Raw genomic sequence first — 22337 nt, 5'->3', positions numbered from 1 at the left:
AGATTTACCACAGCCAACTGTGGCATAAATTACTTTTTTTTTTTTTTAGCCATTTTGTACATATGGGGTTTTGTTTGAAAGACAGGAGAGTGAGTGAAGAAAGGTCTAATGCCTGCGTATATTTATAAGTCTTGCTTTGGAAATATCCATGTCACACTTCAATTAAGTTTTAAAAATTAAGAAGTGCTTATGATAAAATCTCAATGAAAGTAGCAGAAACCTTATCAGAACTTACAAGTTCCTGTAGAGGTAGTATGCACGTAGGCAATGCCCATCTATCACCTTAAATAACCAGAACTATTCTGTGGCCTTCAAGCTGACTGGAAGAGTTTGGCCAGAGTCCTTACTTTTAAATCCACCCACTCCCCAGCACATCGTGGCCATCGTCAAACTGCCTACTGGCAAAAGCCCCAAGCTGATAGATTACTCAAACTGTGCCAGGCAATTGTCCTGCACAGGTTGAAACTGTTGTGGAGAATAGGAATTCTGTAATAGAGACACAGCTTCAGAGCCCAGGAACACAAACTGGCACTGCTTAACTATTATCCCCAGGGATAGTCTCCTAGGAATTATTAACGATGGGAATAAATTCCCCAGATAGAGCAAATGAGGCCAAGAATCTTGGTGAATGCCATCTGTTTAGAGAGATGAAGAAACAAGAAGTCAGCAAATCATTTCTTTTGCTTACCTGGAGCTATTCTTTCTTCTGGTGATGAGACTAACAAGACAGGTTTCCCTAGACTGCTTCCTTTTTGCAGTCCCTTGTCTGCCACATGTGTCTCTGCTTGCCATCTCTCTCAGCCTTGAATCATTGACATCTGACTTCTCACTTGTCCCTTATGCAGCTGACCACAGCTTTCCTTCCACGACTCCTTCCTCTCCCTAAGGGGACCTTTTACAACCTTCATATTTACATGAGTATCTTCATCCCACTCTTTGAGGATGCTTGTGCCTTTGGCCTTTTCCGTATCTCTGGGTCTGTATCTTTTACCTCTGGACTTGTATTTTCTACTAATATAGCATAGCTACTGTGCTGAGGACCCACAGATCTATCTCAAGCTTTTTGTCCATATTGAAATCCTGGTGCCTCACTCGCACCTTGTGTACAACTCAAGCGTGGCATGGCTAAAATAAAATGCTTTCTCTTCACCTAATAACTTCTGTTTCTTGACTACTACTGGTGACACTACCATACAGTGCTTTCTCGAGATTCTCACACAGAGATGCTAATAATTTTGCTCCATGAACAACATATCTAATACACAACTCTTCTTCATTCAGAGAACTAAAACTCTCACCTAAACACTGTGTCTCAATTTACTGATTAAGAATTTTCTTTTTCAGATCTTGATGAATGTGATCTAGACACTCTCACCCATTCACAGAACTTCAGTAAATATAATTTCCTAAGTCTACTGCTTCAGCTGTATCACATTTTCAAGTAATTCCTCAGGACCTCCTTTCCTTTTCACATCAAGCAAATAGCTGTCTTTACCTCTAAAGCAGAATCATATCTATGACCTCTTCCTTGGCAGTGAAGACAGCTTCTCTCTGAGCAGCCCATCATTTCAGATTCTGTTATCCACTGACTGAATTAACCTTTGCATTTTTTTTGTCATTTGGAGGAATTCCTGGTCAGCCTCCATCTCACTGTTCTCCTTCTAAACGCTTCTTAAACTGTCCTTTACTGAGCCAGTAGCGGTGAAGTCTCAGCAACGAGGACCTACTATTCATTATGCTAATGTAATTTTATTATTTTCTCATACTCTTCCGGTCATTTGCTTTATCATTTCTAGTCCATCTTGTAAGCTAGATTTGTTATCTACGGCAAAAATAACTACATGCTTTTTGCCTGAAAATATGCACTTAACTTGTAACTACCTAAGTTAATGTTTCATGCCACAGGAACCCACTTAGCTTGCATCCTAAAATGAAACATCGATGCAGATGGTAGCTTAACAGATATAACGAATTTCAGGCAGAGATTTACCATTAAAAAGCTTTTTAATTAAGGTCCTTCCCTCTGCTCCTCATTCCCACCTGGTTCCCAGAAGGAAGCAGGGGGTGACGAAGCTTTCGGAGGCCCCGGCAGCCCTGTGAAGGCCGACCGCCGCCAGTGGCTGTCCCAGCGCAACTCCCCTAGTCCTGCTTCCGTGGAGCAACACGGACGAACCAACACGTGACACTGTTAACACGGAGCTTTTTTAATTATTAACAAGGACAGACTGAGGGAATTCTCTTTTCCTCCCCCCCCCAGCTGCACGCCGCTCGCCGCGCTTCCAGCGGTGTCGGAAAGAGCCCGCGGTGCGCGGCGGCTCCGTCCCGCCTCAAACGCCGGGGGCGGGAAGCGGGATCGCCGGCCCCCTCGGCCGCCGCTCGCGCCCCGCCGCCCACGTGACTTCCTCCCGCGGCCAGGCGCTCCCCACCCGGCACCCACCGCGGCATAGCGCGGGGGAAGGGGCCAGGCTCTCTGAAGAACCTGCCGGGAAAGGCAGTGCTTTCTCCCCCCCCCAGCTCCCTTCCGCCTCCCGGAGCGCGGCGAGCCCGTATCTTTCTCCTCCCCGGCTAACGGCACCCTCCCTTCCGCCAGCGCGACTCCCCGTTGGTTGCCGATCGGCCCAACCCGGGAGCTCGGGCCGCGCCGCCGACCTGGCGCGGAACTTCCCACCAGTGGCGCGGGGGGAGGAATTGAAAGCACGCCAGTACCTTGAGCGGGATCATTGCAAGCATGTGGCCAACCACTCCCCCCCCTCCCCCCGCTGGGGGGGAGAAATGGTTCCTCCCGTCACGCGGGCCGAAGGACGCGGGGCGCTCCACCCCGCCTTCCCCCCGCCGCGCGTGCGCAGCGGCGCGGCGCCCGGCTCACGTGTTCCCCCGCGTCCGGCGATCATGGCCGCCCTGCTGAACTGCGCCGGGCGCCTGCGGGCGCTGTGCCCGCGCCTCCTGCCCCGCCGCCCCTCGCCCGCCCCCGCCAGGTGAGACCCTGCGCCCCGGGGCTGCCCGCTGCCCGCCACTGCGGCGGGGCCGGCGGAGGGGGCGGCGGCGGCGGCGGCGCCCTCGCTGCCCAAGGGCACTGCTGGCGGGGCCGCGGCCCTTGGCCCTGGCTGCGCCGCCCCCCGGGGCTGATGGCGAGAGCCCTGCAGCCCGGCGGCCTGCCGCCCCTGTGCGCGGCAGGGTTCGCTCGGGGGCAGAGGCCGCGGGGAGCCGCGGTTCCCTCTGGCGGGGGTGGCGAGGGCGGGCAGGCGCTTCCACGGCGGTGTCTCGTTGGGCTCTTGGCGAAAGCCGAGCGCTCCCCTCTCCGTGAGGGGCAAGGGGTACGGTTCTCCGGAGCATCCCGCTGTCGCAGGGCAGGCGGTGCGGAGTCGGGGAGAGACCCGGCGGGGATCAGCTGTGATTCTCCGCGCAGTTGGAATCTGGGCTTCTTCCCCCTGCCCCTCAGGCTCCGCGGTGTCTGTTCCCAGGAGGAGTATCTTAATTCCTTTTCTGTGCTTCCCGTTCTTCCCTCACGCGGGTAGGGTGGAAAACTCACTGCACCTGTCTGCATCCCAGTCGCTGTTTGGACCACTGATAGGCGGTTGGTGCCCTGCAGGAAGTTTAGAGGCACAACACCTCCTTAACGAGTACTTTTTTTTTTTTTTTCTTTTAAGTTAAAAAAAAAACCAAAACAAAACAAAAACAAGAAACCCCTAGTTTTGTGAGAGCCAAGCTTTTGTTCCAGTGGTGGTGCATTGCTTCTCCACATTTGGTATGTTTTTTGTCTTGACCACTTACCTCTTCGATGTAGAAATGCAAAAGGCTCAGCCCTGAATGCATGACAAAATGTGTCAGAATTCATGTTTCCAGCAAACATGATATTTTAGGGGTTTTTTTGCCTGTACTTTTTTCTAAATGAATCATGAGAGCAATGTTAGCATTCTGTTATACAGGCAAGCAAATTGCTTCCATAATTTTTTTCTTAATTGTTTGTCCTAAGGAGGAAGCACCTTGTCCAGATGAGAACTATGTTAAAGAGTTTGTTATTGATTTTTAGTATTTCATGTAGTGAGTATGGTATTACAACTACATGCAAACTTTTTAAATATTAAGGGTTAGTTTATTGTCAGCAAGTTCTCAAACTGCTTGTGAATGAGAGAAAAGTTTGTTGATGACTTCTGAGCCTTGATGGTGTTAGATTTTTGGTTTCCACCATGTCCAATTTCCAAGTTTTAGGGAGTTGGGAATGGGTTGAGATGTTATAAACGATTATAATTTTCATTTGTTATGATTACAGTTGTTAACTAAAAATTTGTATAAAATTAATTAAAATAATTATAAGTAATTTGTAAGTATAAATGCCTGGCTAAATAGAAGTTTAGATGTGTTTCCTCGAAGAATATGAATGCTTGTTGTATTTTTTCCAGTGTTTGCAAAACCTAGTGAGGATCCAGTGCAGGTGGGTGGGAAGGGGCTTGAGCCTCGTAGCTCTGGTGGTCCCTCTTAAGTGAATGTAACAATGCCTAATAGAAAACCAAAACAGTTTTCTGCCATTCTAGATAGATTAATATGTTCAGCAGAGAACTTGGTGAGTTCCAGAGCTGGTTCGGGAGAAGGGATGGGAACAGATGAGAGTCAGCAATAGATTGCTCCTAGAGGTTAGTCTCACCATCAGAATAAGATGGTTTTTCCTGCCTGCACCAGCTTTAGTGCTTATCAAACCTATTATGAGCTGATTTTATTCAGTAACTTGGCAGAAATCTTACCTAAAAAAGTATATAGTTTTATGCTGGTTTTAGTGATTGAAGTGTAACAGATCATTAAATGCTAAAGTTGATGTGAAGGATGGAGTAGACTTGTGCAGGAAGGACCAGGAACTGTGAAGACATCTGCTGAATGGTTGGCAACAGAACTACCCAGTTAGTGGCAAATCACGAATAAACTTTTCTACATTGTGGTCATTCAGTCAATATTTTTTTTCCCTCAACTGGAAGCTTAATTTCCTAAATTAGTTTGCTGCAAGTCGTGTTGTTCACAGAACTTCACATATGACTTGATGAAGGACAAACAAGGCTTTTTTTTTTCTAGAACTGCATTTCTGGAAAGAACTTGAAAAGTGCTGTGTGCAATGACAGGTTTGGCTCCAACAGCAAGGTTCTGTTTTTTTGATTGGTTCTCTGTGCACTCCCCACCGATACTTTTTTGTCTTACACCAAACTACACTCTTCTGTATCTTCAGGTATAAACGGGGTCATATGTGGCATAGTTCAGTGGTCATGCTAAAAACCCTTCAATTCTCAGGCTAGGTTTAGTCAGCAGTGAGAAAGGTGCTTGGTGAACATGTAGGAAATGGCAGTGGTATTTGTTTCATAGCTTTTAGATGTTAGTCTAAACTGTGGATTATATTGGAGTAAGACTAAGTAGCACACCTAAATTTATGCATTCTTTCTGTCCAGTAATTTAGTTCCTAAGATAATTTTTCACCTAAAATCTTTGTCTTGCTGTCACTTCAATATGTGGGCTTAGGCATCCTAGTGCACAAGCGATGATTTAGGACCATTTGTGGTCCTAGATGATGCTCTAGTAACATTTATGAACTGAAATTGCATATATAAGCATATAATCTCATTCAAGTTTTTACCTTAAGTAACTATTAATTGTTTGTTTGTTTGTTTTTCTACCTAAGCTTTAGCTTCTGGAAATGGACCTCTTTTGAAGAACTAGAATGGCACATGGACATCGTTTAGATGTACTCGCTGTTCAGATCTTGAGATGGTATTTTGAGAGTGAAATGCAGTTAGCTGCAGTCAATTCCAGAGACCACTGATGAAGTTCTAATTGTAATAGTGGGTAAAAAACCCCACAGTTTTAAGAGTAAATAAATAACAAGGAATAACCCAGCATTTCACAAGAGAACAGGGAAAATGGCAGTATGTTTATATGTGTTTGATACAGTTGCTTTAAAGTCAGTTCAGAGGCAGATATGACACTTTCATTACAGTAGTGGTTTCAGAAGAGTTGCAAATCTGTTAAATTTTTTAGAGATATGAAACTGCAACCATTCACATTCAAGCAGAGGTTTTTATCAAAGCATCGTATTGCTCCGATTTTTCTGGGAAACCCCTACTGCTGAAATGTAGAGTACACACATGGTGGTTGGACTGTTTGTTATGCCTGTGCAATTTTATTACGGATTCACAGAGCATGTTGCTTTTCTGCTCGGAGTCAGTATGATGTGCACTGGACAGAGAAGCGTGCTTCATGCAAAGAACACTTCAAATTCTGTGTCAGTACTTGAAGTGCACTTATGGTGGAGGGATGACTTTGAGCACAGTTGGACAGGGTGGATATGCAAGATTAAGGTGGTTTCCCTGCAGTGACCGATGGTTCCTGTTGTGCTGTTGTGTGTTGCTGCACTGTAGTGGAGCCAATGCAGTATACTGTGGGAGTGTTTCCCATTTAATTTTGTGTTGGTTTAATTTAAACTTCTGAAAATACTTTAGGACAGTAGGTGGATATCCAGTTGCATAGGATGGCTGAGAAGCATTTCATAGCAAACTAGATCTAAGGCAAATTTACTGTTTCACTTGTCTGCCTCTAGTACGAAATGTGAAATACACTGAGCTGTATGTCATCAACTCTCAGTTATAACAAGAGAAATAAGCTATGACAGGCCAATACAACAAACTTCAGATCTACCACAGCACACTTTTGCACTGTGCCAATTTATGTGGTACGGGTTATTTACTGGAACTTTGTTCATAGAAGCTTCACTAAGGGAAAAGATGCTTAAAGTAGGTGCTAGTAACTGACTGTTGAGAATGCTGACATCAGAATATCTTTTTGGTACTCCATTCTATGTACTTTAGTTAATATTACACCCTGCTGCTGTGGGAAAGTGAGTGTTGGGAGGAAGGATATTGGCTCCGTTCTTCCCACACTGACCACCCTCCTGGCCAGCTTATCCTGCTCTAAATCAGAGTACTTCTTGGACCTATTACTCATCTGATTTTGTTAGTTAGAATGCAAGGTAAAATTTTTCTGACAGATGGACACGTTTTATTCGATCAGGTGAAGATCTGATGAACTCTAGAAGGGTGGGACGATTGACAAAAGGAGAAGAAGAAACTCGGTATGATATTAGATTGATTCAGCTGTATTGCTGAACAGCACTTTTAGATGTAAGAGTGCTAGAGTACTCATCCTGATGTCAATACCCTACCTGTCCTCAGAGAAAAGGACAACAATTAGACTTTTAAGTTGTAGATCGTAAACAGATAGTTGAGCAGGAAAATCAAGTGAAATCTCTATAAGCAAGTCTCTCAAGGCATCTTTGGCCTTGCTGTCATTTCTTTAGTTTGAGATTCTCTCCAGTAGGTTTATGTATCAGTTTTTGTGATTGCAGAGAAAAGAGCATCTCCCCAGACAGCAAATTGTGCTTTTTATTCTGTTCCGGGGAGTGACTGCTGAGGAAGTTGCCAAGAGGGCACCCAGTGCAATGCTTTTCAAGTTGTTTTTGTAAAGACTGTTGACTTTTGGTACATTGTGGTGTGTTTGTACAAGATGGAAGCATGTTAGTGAGATGGGAAGGAGAATATCTTTTTAAAGAATCCTTGTTTAGATCTGAGGGATTTGATCTGAACTTTGGATAAGCCATAAGGTAAAAACACAAATGATTCCTGTTTTAATGCATGGCATTTTTTTCTTTTAATTAGCTTCAAACAAGTTGCTTTTGGCTGTTCACAGTCATACTCAGCAATCCATCACCAGTGGATGAAAATCTAGAACTGAACGCTTAATTACCTTACATTAGCAAAATGATAGAATTAATGGGCTTTAAATGCAGAGGAGGCATTCAGTAGATTTGGTTTTGCTAATATTGAAGCAATGTTCTGTTGTAAATTTTCACAAGCTGCACTGTTGTCGTAGTTGTTGTATGTGTTTTACCAATGGACACGAAATGTCTAGAGGCTTCCGAAGAAGTACAACAAAGCAAGGTTTTTCTGCTTTGGTTCTTGCAAATCACTTAGGCAATAAGCTTAGGTATTCTCAGTCTACAGGAAAAAACTTAAATTTTTCTCTGTTTTTATAGGATCCCACTGTATCTCATTGAAACAGGGATACAGTGACCTGAACGTTGTGGCTTTTTTTTTGTGTGTGACCATAGTAAGTTGTGGGAGATACTGTTTAGCAGTCATCAATCATGCTGGGATTTCAGGTGGTGTATTTAGTCTTATATTTAGTTAAGTCTGTAGTGCTTTTATGTACAGTAATGTCTTTTTAACTCTTTGAAGTTTACTATTATTCTGCTTTGAGCACAGCTGTATTTTGGAAACTATTTCTTGCACCTTTAGCGTGTTTAGTTTAGAAAGAACTTAACAAAATATTAAGTACTTTATTTAGAAAAAGTCTAGCAACTGCCATAGTGCGGCCCTGATATAGGGAGGCAAATATCCGTATAGTAGCTCTTTAATCCTTTTTGGCTGTTTGGAATTGGTCAAATTTTACAGAAAGTAAACTTCCTGCTGGTGCCAGGGACATCATTGGAACCATCTACTTCTTGAGAAAGATGGGACACTTCTTGCACACCGGCCTGAGTAAAATGTGTCCCTCTAGGAAATCAGAGGCACCGCCTACATCTAGATTCTAGGTCTGCTCTAGAAATATGGAAAATGCCTAAGTACATGTAAGTGCGGTACTGGGATTCTTATGAACTCTAGCAAACATAGAAATATTTTACTAGTTAACTTAGTACACATTTCCCCATGCATACTTCACCTCAGCGTGTGTTTTTTACGAGTTTAGCTTGATCTGCTTTCCAGACATTGTAAGCTAAATTGGAGATGAAAAGTTCCTGCTAAATGGTGAGTGGTTCTGTGTTGGGATTACAAACATGTAATTGGTTAATTTCTCTGATGTAGGCAAGGTCTATATTTTTCATCCTCACCGTTGTAGACACAAAGCTGAAAACGATGTAAAGGCTCAAATACTGGAAAGCTACTTCTAAGTTTGTGACTGTGGGAGTAGGAGAGAGAGATCACTTTATAGGACTTAATGTATCTTTTGAGCTTCTCTGGGTAGATACAAAGAAACGCAGTTTTGAAACATAGTAAAGAGAAATTACACATGTTGGGGAAGGATCAGGCTGCTAATCCAGATTTGAAGTTTATTGTGTAGCTTCGTGGGCCTGCAGGTATAATGTTTCACATGGAGAAAATCTTAAAATACCATTTAACAGTTAATACTTGGCATGCATTGCAGTCCTTGGAGATGTATCACACACTTTGCTGTTTAGCACAGCATTTATTTCTGAACAAAGTTAATTAAAGAATGGAAAATATATGGTTACATCGTCAGGTTATGTAATCTAACATCTAACACTAAGGTAGGATTAGCAATGCTAAGGTCATGTATGGTAGATTTTTTTTTTTCCCCTCTAATCTTATTTTATAAGCTTCCACATGAGAAAACTTGACTGTCAAAATATCCTGTTCTAAAATTTAATTACAGTTAATATTGCAACGATTAATATTACCAGCGTGATGCCTGATGGATTTGGTACAGTTGCTTCTCTGTTTGGAGAGTGGGATGGGATAAATAAGTCTTTTAAACCTATTTTTTTGTGAGTAAACACACCATGACAAGCAGAATAATTCTCTGTATATTATCTATGTTGCTTTTCTTAGGAGTTGAAGATGTAAAGTTTTCTTTTTTGCTGCGTGATGTTTCATATTTAGCAGTGGCTTACTTTCAGTGCTTTTTTGGTTGTACTGTTCTCTAGCTAATTGTACATCATCTTAAGTTTCTGCACGTTTTTTGTCTAAAATGCACAACTTTCTTTGGTCTGTATCAAATTTCCTTTTTGTTGGTGTCAGACCATTTCATCGGGTAATCAGGATGACTTTGAAGTTTGAGTCTCTCTGAATAGTTTGCAACCATTATGGTGTTGTCTACAAATCTTGTAAATTCATTAACTCCTCTGTCATCCAAATTGAAATTATTGAATGGACGTGGGTCGTACCAGTCCTGTCCCAGTTGGTCAGGTCATAGTATATTTTAGAGTCCCACAAAATATATTCCCAATTTTGCAACAAACCCTGATCAGCACATTTTAATTATATATATACAAATATAAAATTTATTATTAATATTTATAAATAACTACACCCATATTTTTGTAACTAAAAGTACATTACATCTCTTTGTTTTGCTTATGAGATTGTCAGGTAACATGGTGCCAGAAGCCTGCACATCAATCTTTATTTTTTATTGATTATACTTCTGTTTTTTCCCAAAACTTCAATGACTTTTTGAAGATAATTCCAAAGGGCTAATGAATGAGTAAACTCCATTAGTGTGTCTTAAATATAATACACCTTAATGCTTCCTGAAATTAGTTAGCTCATTCCTTCCTATTCTCACCTACACCCCCATCACCTTGTTAAAATTTAGTCATGGTAAAATGGTTAAAATCTACATAGTATGCTTGCAATTAACATTTTTTAAAGATAAACAATATATGATCTATATTTAAAAAAAAAAAATCATCTTGTGTTTAGAAGCCTTTCTTGCAGCCTCTTTATGTGACATCCTGACTGAAATGGGTAACATGGCCCTCTTGATTTTTATCTTTCCTTTTTTTTTATTGTGTGTTCTTTCTCAACTTTTGAAAATTAAAGAATTGCACAAGGTGGTCAAAGATTCCTGATGCATGGTTAACTGCTTAATTTTGTTAGCTGCTTTTTCTGGGGAGATTGTGCCATTAGTCATGTATGGCATTCTTCTGTCCTTCACTTGATTGTCTGAAATCAAACCTGATACAGTGTCCCTTAATTTGTTAAGTTTGCCCTTTTTTTCTTTTTTGGAAGCTGTCTTTCTGGTCTGCTCTATCTTTCATCTTTTAGAATAGTGAGCTCTTAACCTTTTTTTTTTTTTTTTTTTCTCCTAAGTTTTGTGTTCTTAGTTGATTTGTAGCGCTAAGAACCAAATTCAAGACAGTATGTGCCTGAAGCTTCATCCAGCTTCTGCAGCCGCAGTTACTTTTAATAAATTCTTACTATGAGATTGGCTTAGCATTACACAGTGCCTTAAGTCATGCTAAAAGTGTAATTTATTCAAATGCTGAAAGCCTACAGATGATAAGGTACACCTCAGTGCCTTATGCTAGGCACTTTATTTCAGATTTATAATGGTAATTTAGGTGGATGCCAGTGGAAATTTGAGTTTCTCAGGCTGTTTTATATTCATACTGTTTTCCTCTGTGTGTCTAAAACTGAAGCTTGGACTTCCATGTTGACATTCCTTAAAATGTATAAATTAATGGCAACACCAGTACCATATTTGATAATAAAAATGCCCAATTCTGCTAATCTTTCAGAAGGTTCAGTTAGTGTATAAAAATCACATTTCATGTAAGAATGTATACAGTGTGTAACTGTAGCAGTTCATATAGTGTAATACTGTAAACTTAAGTTTTCAACAGCTTTATGCTACATGCTAAGCAGGGAGAGTTTAGTAACAAATGTTTAAGAAGCTTAGAGTCCTCTCATACTGTTAACTAGCATTTGTTGAGCATACACACACATTTTTCTCTTCATACTTAATGTGATGGAGCTATGCAAGTGCCTTAAAATGTTTGTGACTTGGTATGTGGAGAATCTTACAAAGATGGCTTGGTTAAAACACTGCAGCACTTAAGCTAAGAAGCATAGATATCAATTAGTTTATGATTACAGGTGTGCTGTGTGGCATAAGATCTAATTCAATAACTTGCAAAATACTGTAAAATGAACAGATTTTTATAGAAAAAGACATTTCAATTCTAATCTGAAGCACAGGTGTTTAGTCCACTTGTGCTTTGATGATTAATGGAAATCAAAGTGTGAATTTCTGTGTTAAAAAGGCAGTAACTCCTGTTTTGCTGCTTGCTTCCAAAACATTTTTTTCCAACCTGAAGTACTTAGAAAAGCTTTCAAGTAGCTTTTCTTAATGGGTATATAAGAGTGGATGATATAATTTTTTAATCTATATCTTTAAGAAAAATATTGATCAAGAACTTGCAACCATTACAGTTTCATTCTTACAGCGATCTAGTGGCTAGCTCATAGTTGCATATTGCTATTTGTGTTACTAAAGAGTTTATCTAAATTGTAGACATCTCATTTGGTGGTTACAACAAGACTGCATCAATAAAAAGTGCCACCATTACTGCATAGGACTCCTAGAGCACCTGTAACAGCAAGGAGAAGAGCAACTAGTTGTGTGGTTTTTTGTTTGTTTGTTTGTTGGTTTTTTGTTTGTTTGTTTGTTGGTTTTTTGTTTGTTTGTTTGTTTTTTAAAACTAGTCTAAAGACCTTGCAGAAATTTATTTGAAGAGCTGTCTAGAGAGTTAGAGATGAGGGACAGCAATTTCACAAGTTGCTGAATCTTCTTTTTGCCATCCAGCATACATTGCTTCCTTTGTATAGGATTTTAGAGGAAGATAGTCTGGTTTACTTCACACAGTTGTCAGGACAATCAAGAATGCACTTCTGAAAATGCTTGTATGTAATGTTAATTTTAACTGCACAGGCTGTTCACAATCCTGCTATGGCACAAATACTATTTTTACTGTTTTCTTATTTTTATGTACATCAGCTTGTTCCTATTTTTTCTTTTTAAAAAAGGCAAACTCGTACTGTTTGGCTAGAAGTAAGAATACTTTCTCATTATATTTCTTCTTGTTGTCATACTTTATTTTGAGAAAATCAATAGTTAAATGCAGTGTTGATGTTTGATTTATATCACGGGATGGCTGCTTCATGCTCATTAATGTTAATTCAGCAGAATGGGGAATGATCCCGTTGTTATTTAAGCCATTGTTGTCTAAACCACTGGCCTCTGGATTAGTTCTTATGTATTTAAATTGAAAATAAAGATATGATTTGCTGCCTTGATTTGCTGTGTTCTGAAAGAGATGTCAGGGTCTGTTCTTGGAGTGATTTTTCTAAAGTATGTGAGAGCTTTTGTGAGAAGCTGTAATGGCACAATAGACTTTTCTAGTGATTGGATGACTTAAAAACTTTTATTTTTGTGGGAGTAATATCTGAAGCATTTAACTCATGAGGTGAATCCGAGTGAAGAATCTCAGAAACAGTTGTCACTGTAAGAAAATATACATCACTATATATTTTTAAGTGAAGTCACTGAATCACCTCTATTTGTTTATATCAACATGGAATGTTTTTGACAAACTGTTCATCAGCAAGAAGTGCATTATCTTTTTGACATATGATGAGTGTAGTTGCAAAATGACTCACAGAAGTGTAATCTCTATTTTTTTGTTTGTTTTTATTTAAGCAGAAACACTATGTACCAGATAAGGTTCCTTACAGTTGCACCTCAACAGGAGGGAAGTGTTAAAGAAGAACCAATTTCAGAAATTCAAACCAGACGGGCCTGGCAGTTTGACTGGGCATTAAATAAATTGGATAACTCTGTCAGAAAAACTGGCCGCATCCCTAAAGCGCTTCTACTAAAAATCTTCCATGAAATATGCAAAACAGGTATGTTGCTTCCAATTAAAACAAAAGCTAAATTTAAAGCTGTAATATAGCAATTAATCAAATCAAGGAAATTAATTGAAAGAGTTCTGATTTATATTTTGACTTTGAATGTTCTTAATCTGCTGCATATGTTCAGACCTTAAATTCTTTAGAAATGTTATTTTGCTTTGAATGCATGCATTTACTCTTCCAGGTTTATTTATCTTTGGGTATTTATAAGTCTTGTAAAAATTTGGTGTACTTTTAAGAAATCTTACCATATTGCCTTGCTTATTGTGGATTTTTAATCTGGTAGTATTACACCTTACTCATATACCTGTATTGTACGCTCTGAACAGGGATCATATTTATCTGCTTTATACAGTATATTTTTAAAATGTCTGTAATTAACTATCCTATCTTTAAGAGTTTATTTTTTTAAAAATGGAACTATACAGGGAAGAGTGGAGGTGATCCCCAGGCTTCTGCATTCGCAGGTAGCTGTGATTATTCAGGACAAAAAAGCTTTATTTTTTTTGAATAAAACAAAAATAAACAGCTGAAGCATTGTTCCTTCTGACAGATTCAATACCCCTTTGGCTAAAAGTAGCCAGAGTACATTTTGCAAACCAGGTACCACAATGGATGAGATTTGGTACCAGTTAGGGTGAATCAGTGGAGATACTTGCTAAATATACTCACTCAGTACTACTGACAGTATTTATCAATGACAGCATGTATTGTTTTGTTTTAGTTTCAAACTTTGCTATATATTGCTCTGGACTGTTAATAGCTTGTATACCTAGGATTGCGCTTTTAAAAGTTTTGCAGTTCACTGCTTAAAAGCTTAGTTTTCAATTTATGTTCTTTTTCTGTCGAGCTTTTTAGTTTTTTCTTTTTGCTTGTGATATCCTTTCTGGTTCTGACTGCTTTGTCTTCTTTACTTATAAAACTCTAATTTTCAACTGTGCGTTAGCAAGAATTTTATGTCTCTAAGCTTATCTGCAAATCACAGTTCTTCATGATATTTAGTTAGACAGTCTTTAGGAAATCATATTAACAGAAAGATTAATAGCTTAAAGTGGTTTCCTTCAACTTTCTAAGTATATTTAAAAAAAAAAAAGTGTAGAACTTCGCAAGAGATTTAAGTAGGATGCTATTCAAATAAATGACAAATATTTCCATGAGAAAAATTCAATCCTTTTTTTATTATGAACATTGAAAATGGATTTAGTGAAAGTGTGGGAGTTTAGTTACTGTTGTTTTCCTAGAAAGATTTGCCCGTGTTCGTATTGTTCTTCGATTTCTAATTGCAACACGGAAAATGCCCAAAGAAGGTGCTTGCTGTAGATCTTGTCCTGCATCTTTCCATACTCATACTTCCAAATCTTTTCCTGTTTCTTTTGCCTTTCAAGGTACTCAGTCACTGATATAACACTGGCATTGTGAAATTGGACATGTGTTGGGGTTTTTATTGTACAAACTAATTGTATGCAGGGATTGAAAAGTTAGTCAAATATGACTTACCTCACCACTCCATTATGTCTTCAGAGGTTTGAATCCCCATTTGCAGTTTGTACCTGCCCCCTCTCACTCTTTTAACTTACTCTTTTTTTTTTTCCCTCAATATTATTCATTTTTTTTCCCCACTACAGCTGGTGTTTCCTCTTACATAAGTTTACTCTGTATAAGTAACTTCTCTGCTGTAGGTTGTGCTCTTGAAACATGATTTACAACAGTAATGTGGTATCCTAGATTTGCTGGTCCTTTTTGATAGCTGAAGATCTAATTCTAAATGGTATATAGCTTTCTACTGTTGAGGGTTTTTTTAGTTTATTTTGCCATTATTTCGGAGCTATATAGCGGTATCTACAGCTTTGTATAATTAAAAATTACACTTACAGTGAGCAGCAGCAGCTAGAGATACTTTTACTGGCAACGGTTCCTGCCTCTACACTGGGCTGTACACAACTTCAGAGTGCTGGCATGATGAATGGGAAGCAACTTACAAAACATTAGTGATGCTTTAGACTTCAAGTCATTGTGGAAGTCTGAATCTTTCAAGTCTGCATGTATGTCTCTGAGATAGAAAACTTTACATATTCTGTCATTATTTATGTTGTATGTGAACATTTGTCTTGCTTGTTGCTAGATGAAATTACTTCTGAAGTATACCTTTCTCTGTGATAGAAAAGAGACATTTTTGTGCTTTTTTTCTTAACAGTATGCTGCTTTATAAAGAAACTCTTATTTTTATTAGAAATTGCTGGGTTTGCATATAAAGATGTGATTGAAAAACATTTTTGTGTCTCCAGTTTATTGGGTAATGTGTGATAGATTCTGCAGCTCTGACTTACTTTGCCTCAGGAGTAGTAGTGAAGTCCAAGAAAGACAGATGAGTTTCTAGTTAGTTTTTTGACATTCTGGGACTAGTGTAGAAGTCAGAGAAGGTAGACATTCTTACAGTTTTCTCCACTATTCTCTAAATGTAAATTATCTTATTTATTTTATATTGAGCATGGGCAGAAAAATGTAACTGTAAATGTGGAATGTCTCTGAATACAAACTATGGAATACTGTGGAATTGGTATGAAATATTTTGCCATGTTAGAAATTTACCAGAAAGTTATGTCAGTGTTAGGATGAAATGATCTCTGGACCTTGCATTGGGAAATTGAAAGTGCTAGATAATCTGAGTTTAGTATTTTGTGGTTTATTTTTTAAAATTTCTGCTTAGCTGAGCTCTTTGTACTAAATGGAATGTTTTATTGTGAATCTTTTTCATGATAACATATAATAGTGCCATTGTTTAGTCATTTGGGTTTCCTGTTCAGTAAAAATCTTCAGTCTTGGAGAAGAATCTGTTTGATACAAAATGATTAACTATTTCAGTGAACCAGTGTTGAATCTTCTTTCTAATATTAAATGCATAACTATTTATAAAGGAATTCGTGGTTGTGTTACACTTGCAGGGGGTCCAGGAAGTAATCAGACCTTGCTTTTGTTACGAAGTTGTGGTGCTCTTTTACCAGAGGTATTGTCACCTGAAAGAACAGAACTTGCCCATATGATATGGGACAAGATGAAAGAACTGGGTAAGTTGATTTTGGTAGTGCCTCTTGCAAGAACAAGTATGTGCTTTAGTTGCTTTCTTTGTAACAGAAGACTGAACGTGTTTTAATTGCCTTTAAGTGTTAGGTTATAACAACAAATACTCATTACTGAATAAACGCTAGGTTTTGTTGTTCAGGTGAGAGATCTATTTCTTATTCTGGGAGTTATACTGACATCTAGGGGTATTCATAATAAATATAAAGATATTTTTTGGTAACATGCTTAAATTGGACTTTTGCTTGATTTTGATTATTGTAAGAATGCATTTTACTTCTCTGATTGACAGTACCTTGATATCTGGTGGACCTGAGTATTCCTAGTGCTGCCAGCTATTTTATCAGATAATTTTTTAATTTTTAGGTAGTCATTTTTCTGTAGATGTTGCATAGGTGAACTGCTGCTTGATAGCAATATTGCTGAATCTATAAAATAAGTTCAGCTGTACAGACTGGAATAGCATGCACATGAGCATTGAAGTTACTGTGCTCTTGTTACATTTTAGCCTTTTATAAACACAGATGCTGTTAAATAGATGTCTGATATTTCACAGGTGGATAAAAGGAAGCAGTCATGATTATATATAAAGTTCATAAAGAATAAAATTGATATGAATTTAATTACCTGAGAAAACTATAAAATCCTGTTGAGTTTAGAGAATCTACACTCAGTGACTGTGCTTGAAATATTTCTTTAGGTGCTGTGTATGATACAAGCCATTATAATGCTTTACTTAAAGTCTACCTTCAGAACGAGCACAAATTTTCTCCAATGGAATTTTTGTCCAGAATGGAGGAAGCTAATGTGCAGCCCAATCGGGTGGGTACTCTTTTATATCTTCTTTCTTAACAGTGGTATCTATTTATTGGATGGAAATCATTAACTTCCCATTTTTGTTTTCTGTAGGTTACATACCAAAGGTTGATTGATGCTTATTGCAGTGAGGGTGACATTGAAGGAGCAAGGTATTCTTTTGCATTTGTTTAAAGGAATCTCCACAAAATCTTTCTCATATTCCTTACTATTAATGTTAAAACTCATTTCAGTGTAATTCTTATAAACTGAGGAAAGGAAAGAGGAGGTTTTAGGTATATTTAAACCAAGCACTAAAGAGTAGTTTCTTAGACACATCTGCAGCCTACACAAACAAAATAGAAATAAGTGATAGACCAGTGTGTTCAAATCAAATTGTATTCAAGTTGCTGAGAAAATAACTTGTTTTGTCATTTCTAGAACCAGCGTGAAAAAGTGTGAGGTTATGAAGGCTTACTGCCTATGTAAGAAAATGGCTACTCGGAAAGGCGTTTGAGAACAAAGTGGACTAAGTAGCAAATAGTAGTAATTCTAGTTTTTGTTGTCATTGTTACGCAGCGCTTGCTGGATATCTGTCTACCATCTTAATTTTAGCAAGGTTAAGTTGCAATAGTGTGTTTTCTGGGCATGAGAAATAAGTAAAAAGGAAGATAAAAATAAAAAAAAAACCATCCCCATCCTTGTGTCTGTATATTTCAAAGTGATGAATACAATTCATCTGAAAAAATGAAGAGCAAATTATGAACATATTATGCAGCATCCCCAAATGTAATTGCTCAGTGACATCAGCATTTGGTTTTGCTTGATGATACAGTATATGTCCAGCGATAGCTCAGTTTATCTTTTCAAAGGAAAAAAGATATCTACTAATTCATTGTCTTGTACTTTGCAGTAAGATTCTTGGATTTATGAAGAGCAAAGATCTCCCAATCACCGAGGCAGTATTCAGTAGCCTTGTGAAAGGTCATGCAAGATCAGGGTAATGTTTAATACTTGTTTTCTTTTGTTTTCTTTAGTTTCACTACAGTATAGAGTGATACTGTACAGAAGAATTACGTGCTGCAGAATAGCGTGATGTTTTTGAATAATAATATATAGAAGATTGTCGTCTTATACCCTTTTGAAGCAAAACAGGGCCATTTAACAAAGGCAGATTTTTAGTGTCTGAAAATCTTGGATTTCAAGACGAATTCCTCTAGTTCTGTATTTTTTTGAACAAAATCTGCTGCACTTAGTTTTGGACTTATTCAACTGTTAAAGTTGAAAGAGTATTGAAGTAATACAATAAATAAAAGATTTACACTTTCACCTTTCTGGATTTGCTTACTTTAAAATAAGTTTATGCTTGTTGCAGTCTTTGTTTCCAATTCTAATTAATTTAATGAGGAAATGTGGAAGTCACAATAAACATTATTACGATTAAATCTATTGAGGGTCTTTCTTCTGAATACTTGTAGAGATATGAAGAGTGCAGAAAATATCCTTTCAGTGATGAGGATGGCTGGTGTTGAACCCGGTCCAGACACCTATTTATCCCTGCTGAATGTGTATGCTGAAAAGGGTGATGCTGATAGCATCAAAAAGGTATTTCAAGTTTCAGTTTAAATACAACTTGTTTGATCTTTTGTTCCATTTAACTTCAGAGTGCATTGTAACCATGCAGGAGGAATACTGAGTGTTGTAACTTGTTTCCTCCCAGTCTGCAGAAATATTTTTTTTTTTAATCTGAATAGCTGGTTAACTGAAAGTAGTCTCATACTTTATGAAAAATACTTGTCTGTTGATAGTTGTCTTTCACTGTGAGAAGATATGCTTGCCAGTGAGTGATTTAATAATTCTGTTTGGTTTTTTTTTAGAGGCAAATAGTGCATGTGAGATATTCATATCTTTATTTATAAAAATACATAAAAAGTAAATATTGATTATCCGGCTCCCATTGAGCCATTCTTTAGCTCCCATTGAAGCCACACAATCTTTACAGTAAAACTGAATTTTTCTTGAGAGTTCATACCAACAGCTTAAGTATTCATGAAGTGCGGATAAGATAATGCTGCCTTACAGCCCTTTGTGTAGTTGATTTTTTTCCACGTTTTTTTTTATTAAATCAAAGAAGTATTCTCAACGGAATGAGAAAAGAAAATTGGTTTGATTTTAATAAGTAGTATCAGATGGGGAAGACCAAATCAAGAAAGAGGATGTGGGAAGCATAATACTGTTCTGTGACTTGCAAATTAAACGTATCTTCATCAACCAACCTTCTTCCAAACTCTAGCAAAAAGTTTGATTAATCATTCTTCCTTTTTCAAAGTAATTTCTTCTGCAAGTCATCTCACAATGGGAATACCTCTGGTGTTCTCATATATTATTAGGTATTAGAGAGAAACTATCTGTTATATCCTTTTTATCTATCTCATTTTCTGTTTACAGTGAAAGGTGTTTGGGGCCCTCTCTATAAATCTTGGGTGTTCTCTCTACCATATTCCATATAAAAACCCATGGTTTTAAAAAAAGGGAAAAAGAAATCTACCCTTTATTTTTAAAGTATCCTGGTTTGAGTCACTTCAGAGTTTATATTAAAGTTAAATTTCTTCTGGTTTACAGACTCTAGAAGAGGTTGAGAAGACTGAAGGTTACCTTATGGATCGGATTTTGATGCAGGTGATTTTTAGCCTTGCTAAGGCTGGATATCCTCAGTACATTGAAGATATTAAAGAACACATAAAATTTGAAAGAGAATTAATTCCAGGTGTGTCATTGGTTACTACAGCAGTGTTCTGCTACTCAGGGTGGAGAGGGAAAGCATTTTCTTTCTTTCTTTCCCCCCCCCCCCCCCCAACAATAATTAATGTTACCAAAATTAGGTAATTTTATACTTTTCTCTTGAATACTTAGGGAACAATAGTATTTTTGCCATTAATTTCATGATTCATTTGTGCTGCTTTAGATCACATTTTGTCTAAGTCAAACCAATTTTCATCATTTATATACAAAAATCTATCAATTTTTTAAACTTCTGAAATTCATTAAGGTTTTATAGGAAAGCGGTAAGTGTGGAGCCCTTTATTCAAACAACACTGTTGTAATTCCTGTTGTGACAGCTTTTTGTGAATATCATAAAAAGGGACGCTAAACACTGAATGTAGTTTTCTTTATCTACAGTTAAAATCACTTTTGGATCTCGGTATGCGTAATCTGACTGATAACTGTTAATTATACTTCATTTTTTTGACGTGTCTAGAAATGAGTTTCTCTTATTTAGTATCCTTCTGTCATACTGCAGTGGTGATGCTTCTGTAATTTTTGGCGTGGTCTTCTGATGGGAGAAGTGAATTCCATTGATAAATATAAATAATTCTGAAAAAGGTAGTCTCAAATTTGATTGGTTAATCATGATTAAAAGTATGCTAATGATTCTTGTAAAATATCTACTTTCCTAGCTTTCAATAATTTTAGTAGCTTAATGTGAAAATGCTTATATGCACTCCTTTAATTTTGTTGTTCTCTGCTTTTCAATTGCTAGATGCAATGAACCTCTGTTTGAAACTGATAACTCATGGCTTCGAAGATATAAGTTTCCATATTTTGAAGTCTTTTAATCATTTATCACGTGATAATAAGGACCAGGGTAGCTTCTTCTTGCAACATTGTGTAAACAGAGATACGGTATGCAGAATAGTAATTATTTTTTCTTAATATACTAAAACCAGTATATTTATTTCATTTAATGCAACTATGAAGATGGGAAATGGTATATTTTTTGCATGGTTCTTAATGAATAAAAGAAGGATTTTAATATTTCATATCAATTTGCATAGTAAATTGAAAGTCACAAAGGAATCTTGTTTGGCATGTGTAATATCCATTTCCTAAACATTAGAAGAATGACATTCTTAATTTGAGAAATTGAAAAATATATTTAATTTTTCAAATTCTTTGCAGCCTTTGAACAAGCTGAAGCAATTCTGTAGTGAGTTAAAAGAAGCAAAAATGCACTCAGCACCATTAACATTTATTTTGCGTTGTGCTTTGGAGGCCAACAAATCAGGTACTCTGCTTGTTTAGTTATTTTACTTATGCTTATTTAAAGTACTTGGTCACTGTTTAATTATCTTGTGGATGTTTTCAGCCTTGGCCATTGATGTGATGAAGTTGATGAAAGAGGAAGGTTTGCCACTCAGACCTCACTATTCCTGGCCGCTGCTAGTTGCATTCCAGAAAGAGAAGAATCTTGAAGGTTAGTTATCTGATAAATGCTCTGTAGCTTTATTGCAGACCTAGTGCACAGATCCTTATTAGAACATTGTTGTGAGATTCAGCAGACTCTTGAAAGTAAATGAAGACCTTGCCTCATGTCTTGTTGCAAACAATTTTTCATTCAGAAAGACTTTTTTAAAACCTCCTTTCTTACTTAATCATGGTACGGTTCTACAAATTTAAATTCTACCTTTGCAAAGAAAAATGTGAGACTGTGTTTAGTTATCTTCTTAACTCTTCATATTCGTTCTGCCTTCCATTGGTTCTTTTCGCTGCTCATTACCTTTTACAGAGTTTACTCCTGAAGAAACTGAAATCAGAGAAGAATTTAAAAGTAAGGTTGTGTTATAATAGCTGTTTTGGACTGCAAACCTAATCCTTTTTTCAAGCCAACCTCTTATTGTATACCTGTTAAGTCAAATGTGAGTTTGGTTACAATAATAAAAACTGCAGAAGAACTTATGTTGCTGAATGTGTGAGCCTGACCTGACAGCATACTGATTGAAGGACAGAAATGCTCAATCTTTGGGGTTCTTAAGTAGGTTTAAGCATTTAGCATACTTTCCCCTGTTACACATGGGGATGTCTACAGGATTATGAATAAGAATTGAACAAATATTAAATTTTAGAGTACAGTATCTAATTCTTTGGTTTGCGTTATTG

General features: G+C 37.7%; 1 protein-coding gene across 2 annotated transcripts in view; it reads left to right on the top strand.

Annotated features, from left to right (window-relative positions):
• Positions 1-2847: 2847 nt before the first annotated feature.
• LRPPRC (leucine rich pentatricopeptide repeat containing) overlaps positions 2848-22337 on the top strand; it is a 92981-nt gene continuing 73491 nt past the window's right edge. Inside the window, exons 1-11 of one of the 2 annotated variants that reach the window (XM_032989458.2) lie at positions 2848-2975; positions 13315-13517; positions 16469-16591; positions 17305-17426; positions 17514-17572; positions 18313-18399; positions 18878-19004; positions 20022-20166; positions 20941-21083; positions 21360-21465; positions 21547-21654. In XM_032989458.2, the coding sequence (XP_032845349.2) occupies positions 2890-2975; positions 13315-13517; positions 16469-16591; positions 17305-17426; positions 17514-17572; positions 18313-18399; positions 18878-19004; positions 20022-20166; positions 20941-21083; positions 21360-21465; positions 21547-21654 (1309 nt within the window). In that variant the 5' untranslated portion in view covers positions 2848-2889. Of the gene's footprint in view, positions 2976-13311; positions 13518-16468; positions 16592-17304; positions 17427-17513; positions 17573-18312; positions 18400-18877; positions 19005-20021; positions 20167-20940; positions 21084-21359; positions 21466-21546; positions 21655-22337 lie in introns of both variants that reach the window. The other variant, XM_042789694.1, reaches the window with a different exon arrangement.

Source organism: Tyto alba, unplaced genomic scaffold (genome assembly GCF_018691265.1).
Source record: "Tyto alba isolate M040663 unplaced genomic scaffold, T.alba_DEE_v4.0 Super-Scaffold_16, whole genome shotgun sequence".
Taxonomy (NCBI): Eukaryota; Metazoa; Chordata; class Aves; order Strigiformes; family Tytonidae; genus Tyto; species Tyto alba.
The sequence above is the reverse complement of the archived record's forward strand: the minus strand, read 5'-3'. Positions and strand labels throughout refer to the sequence as shown.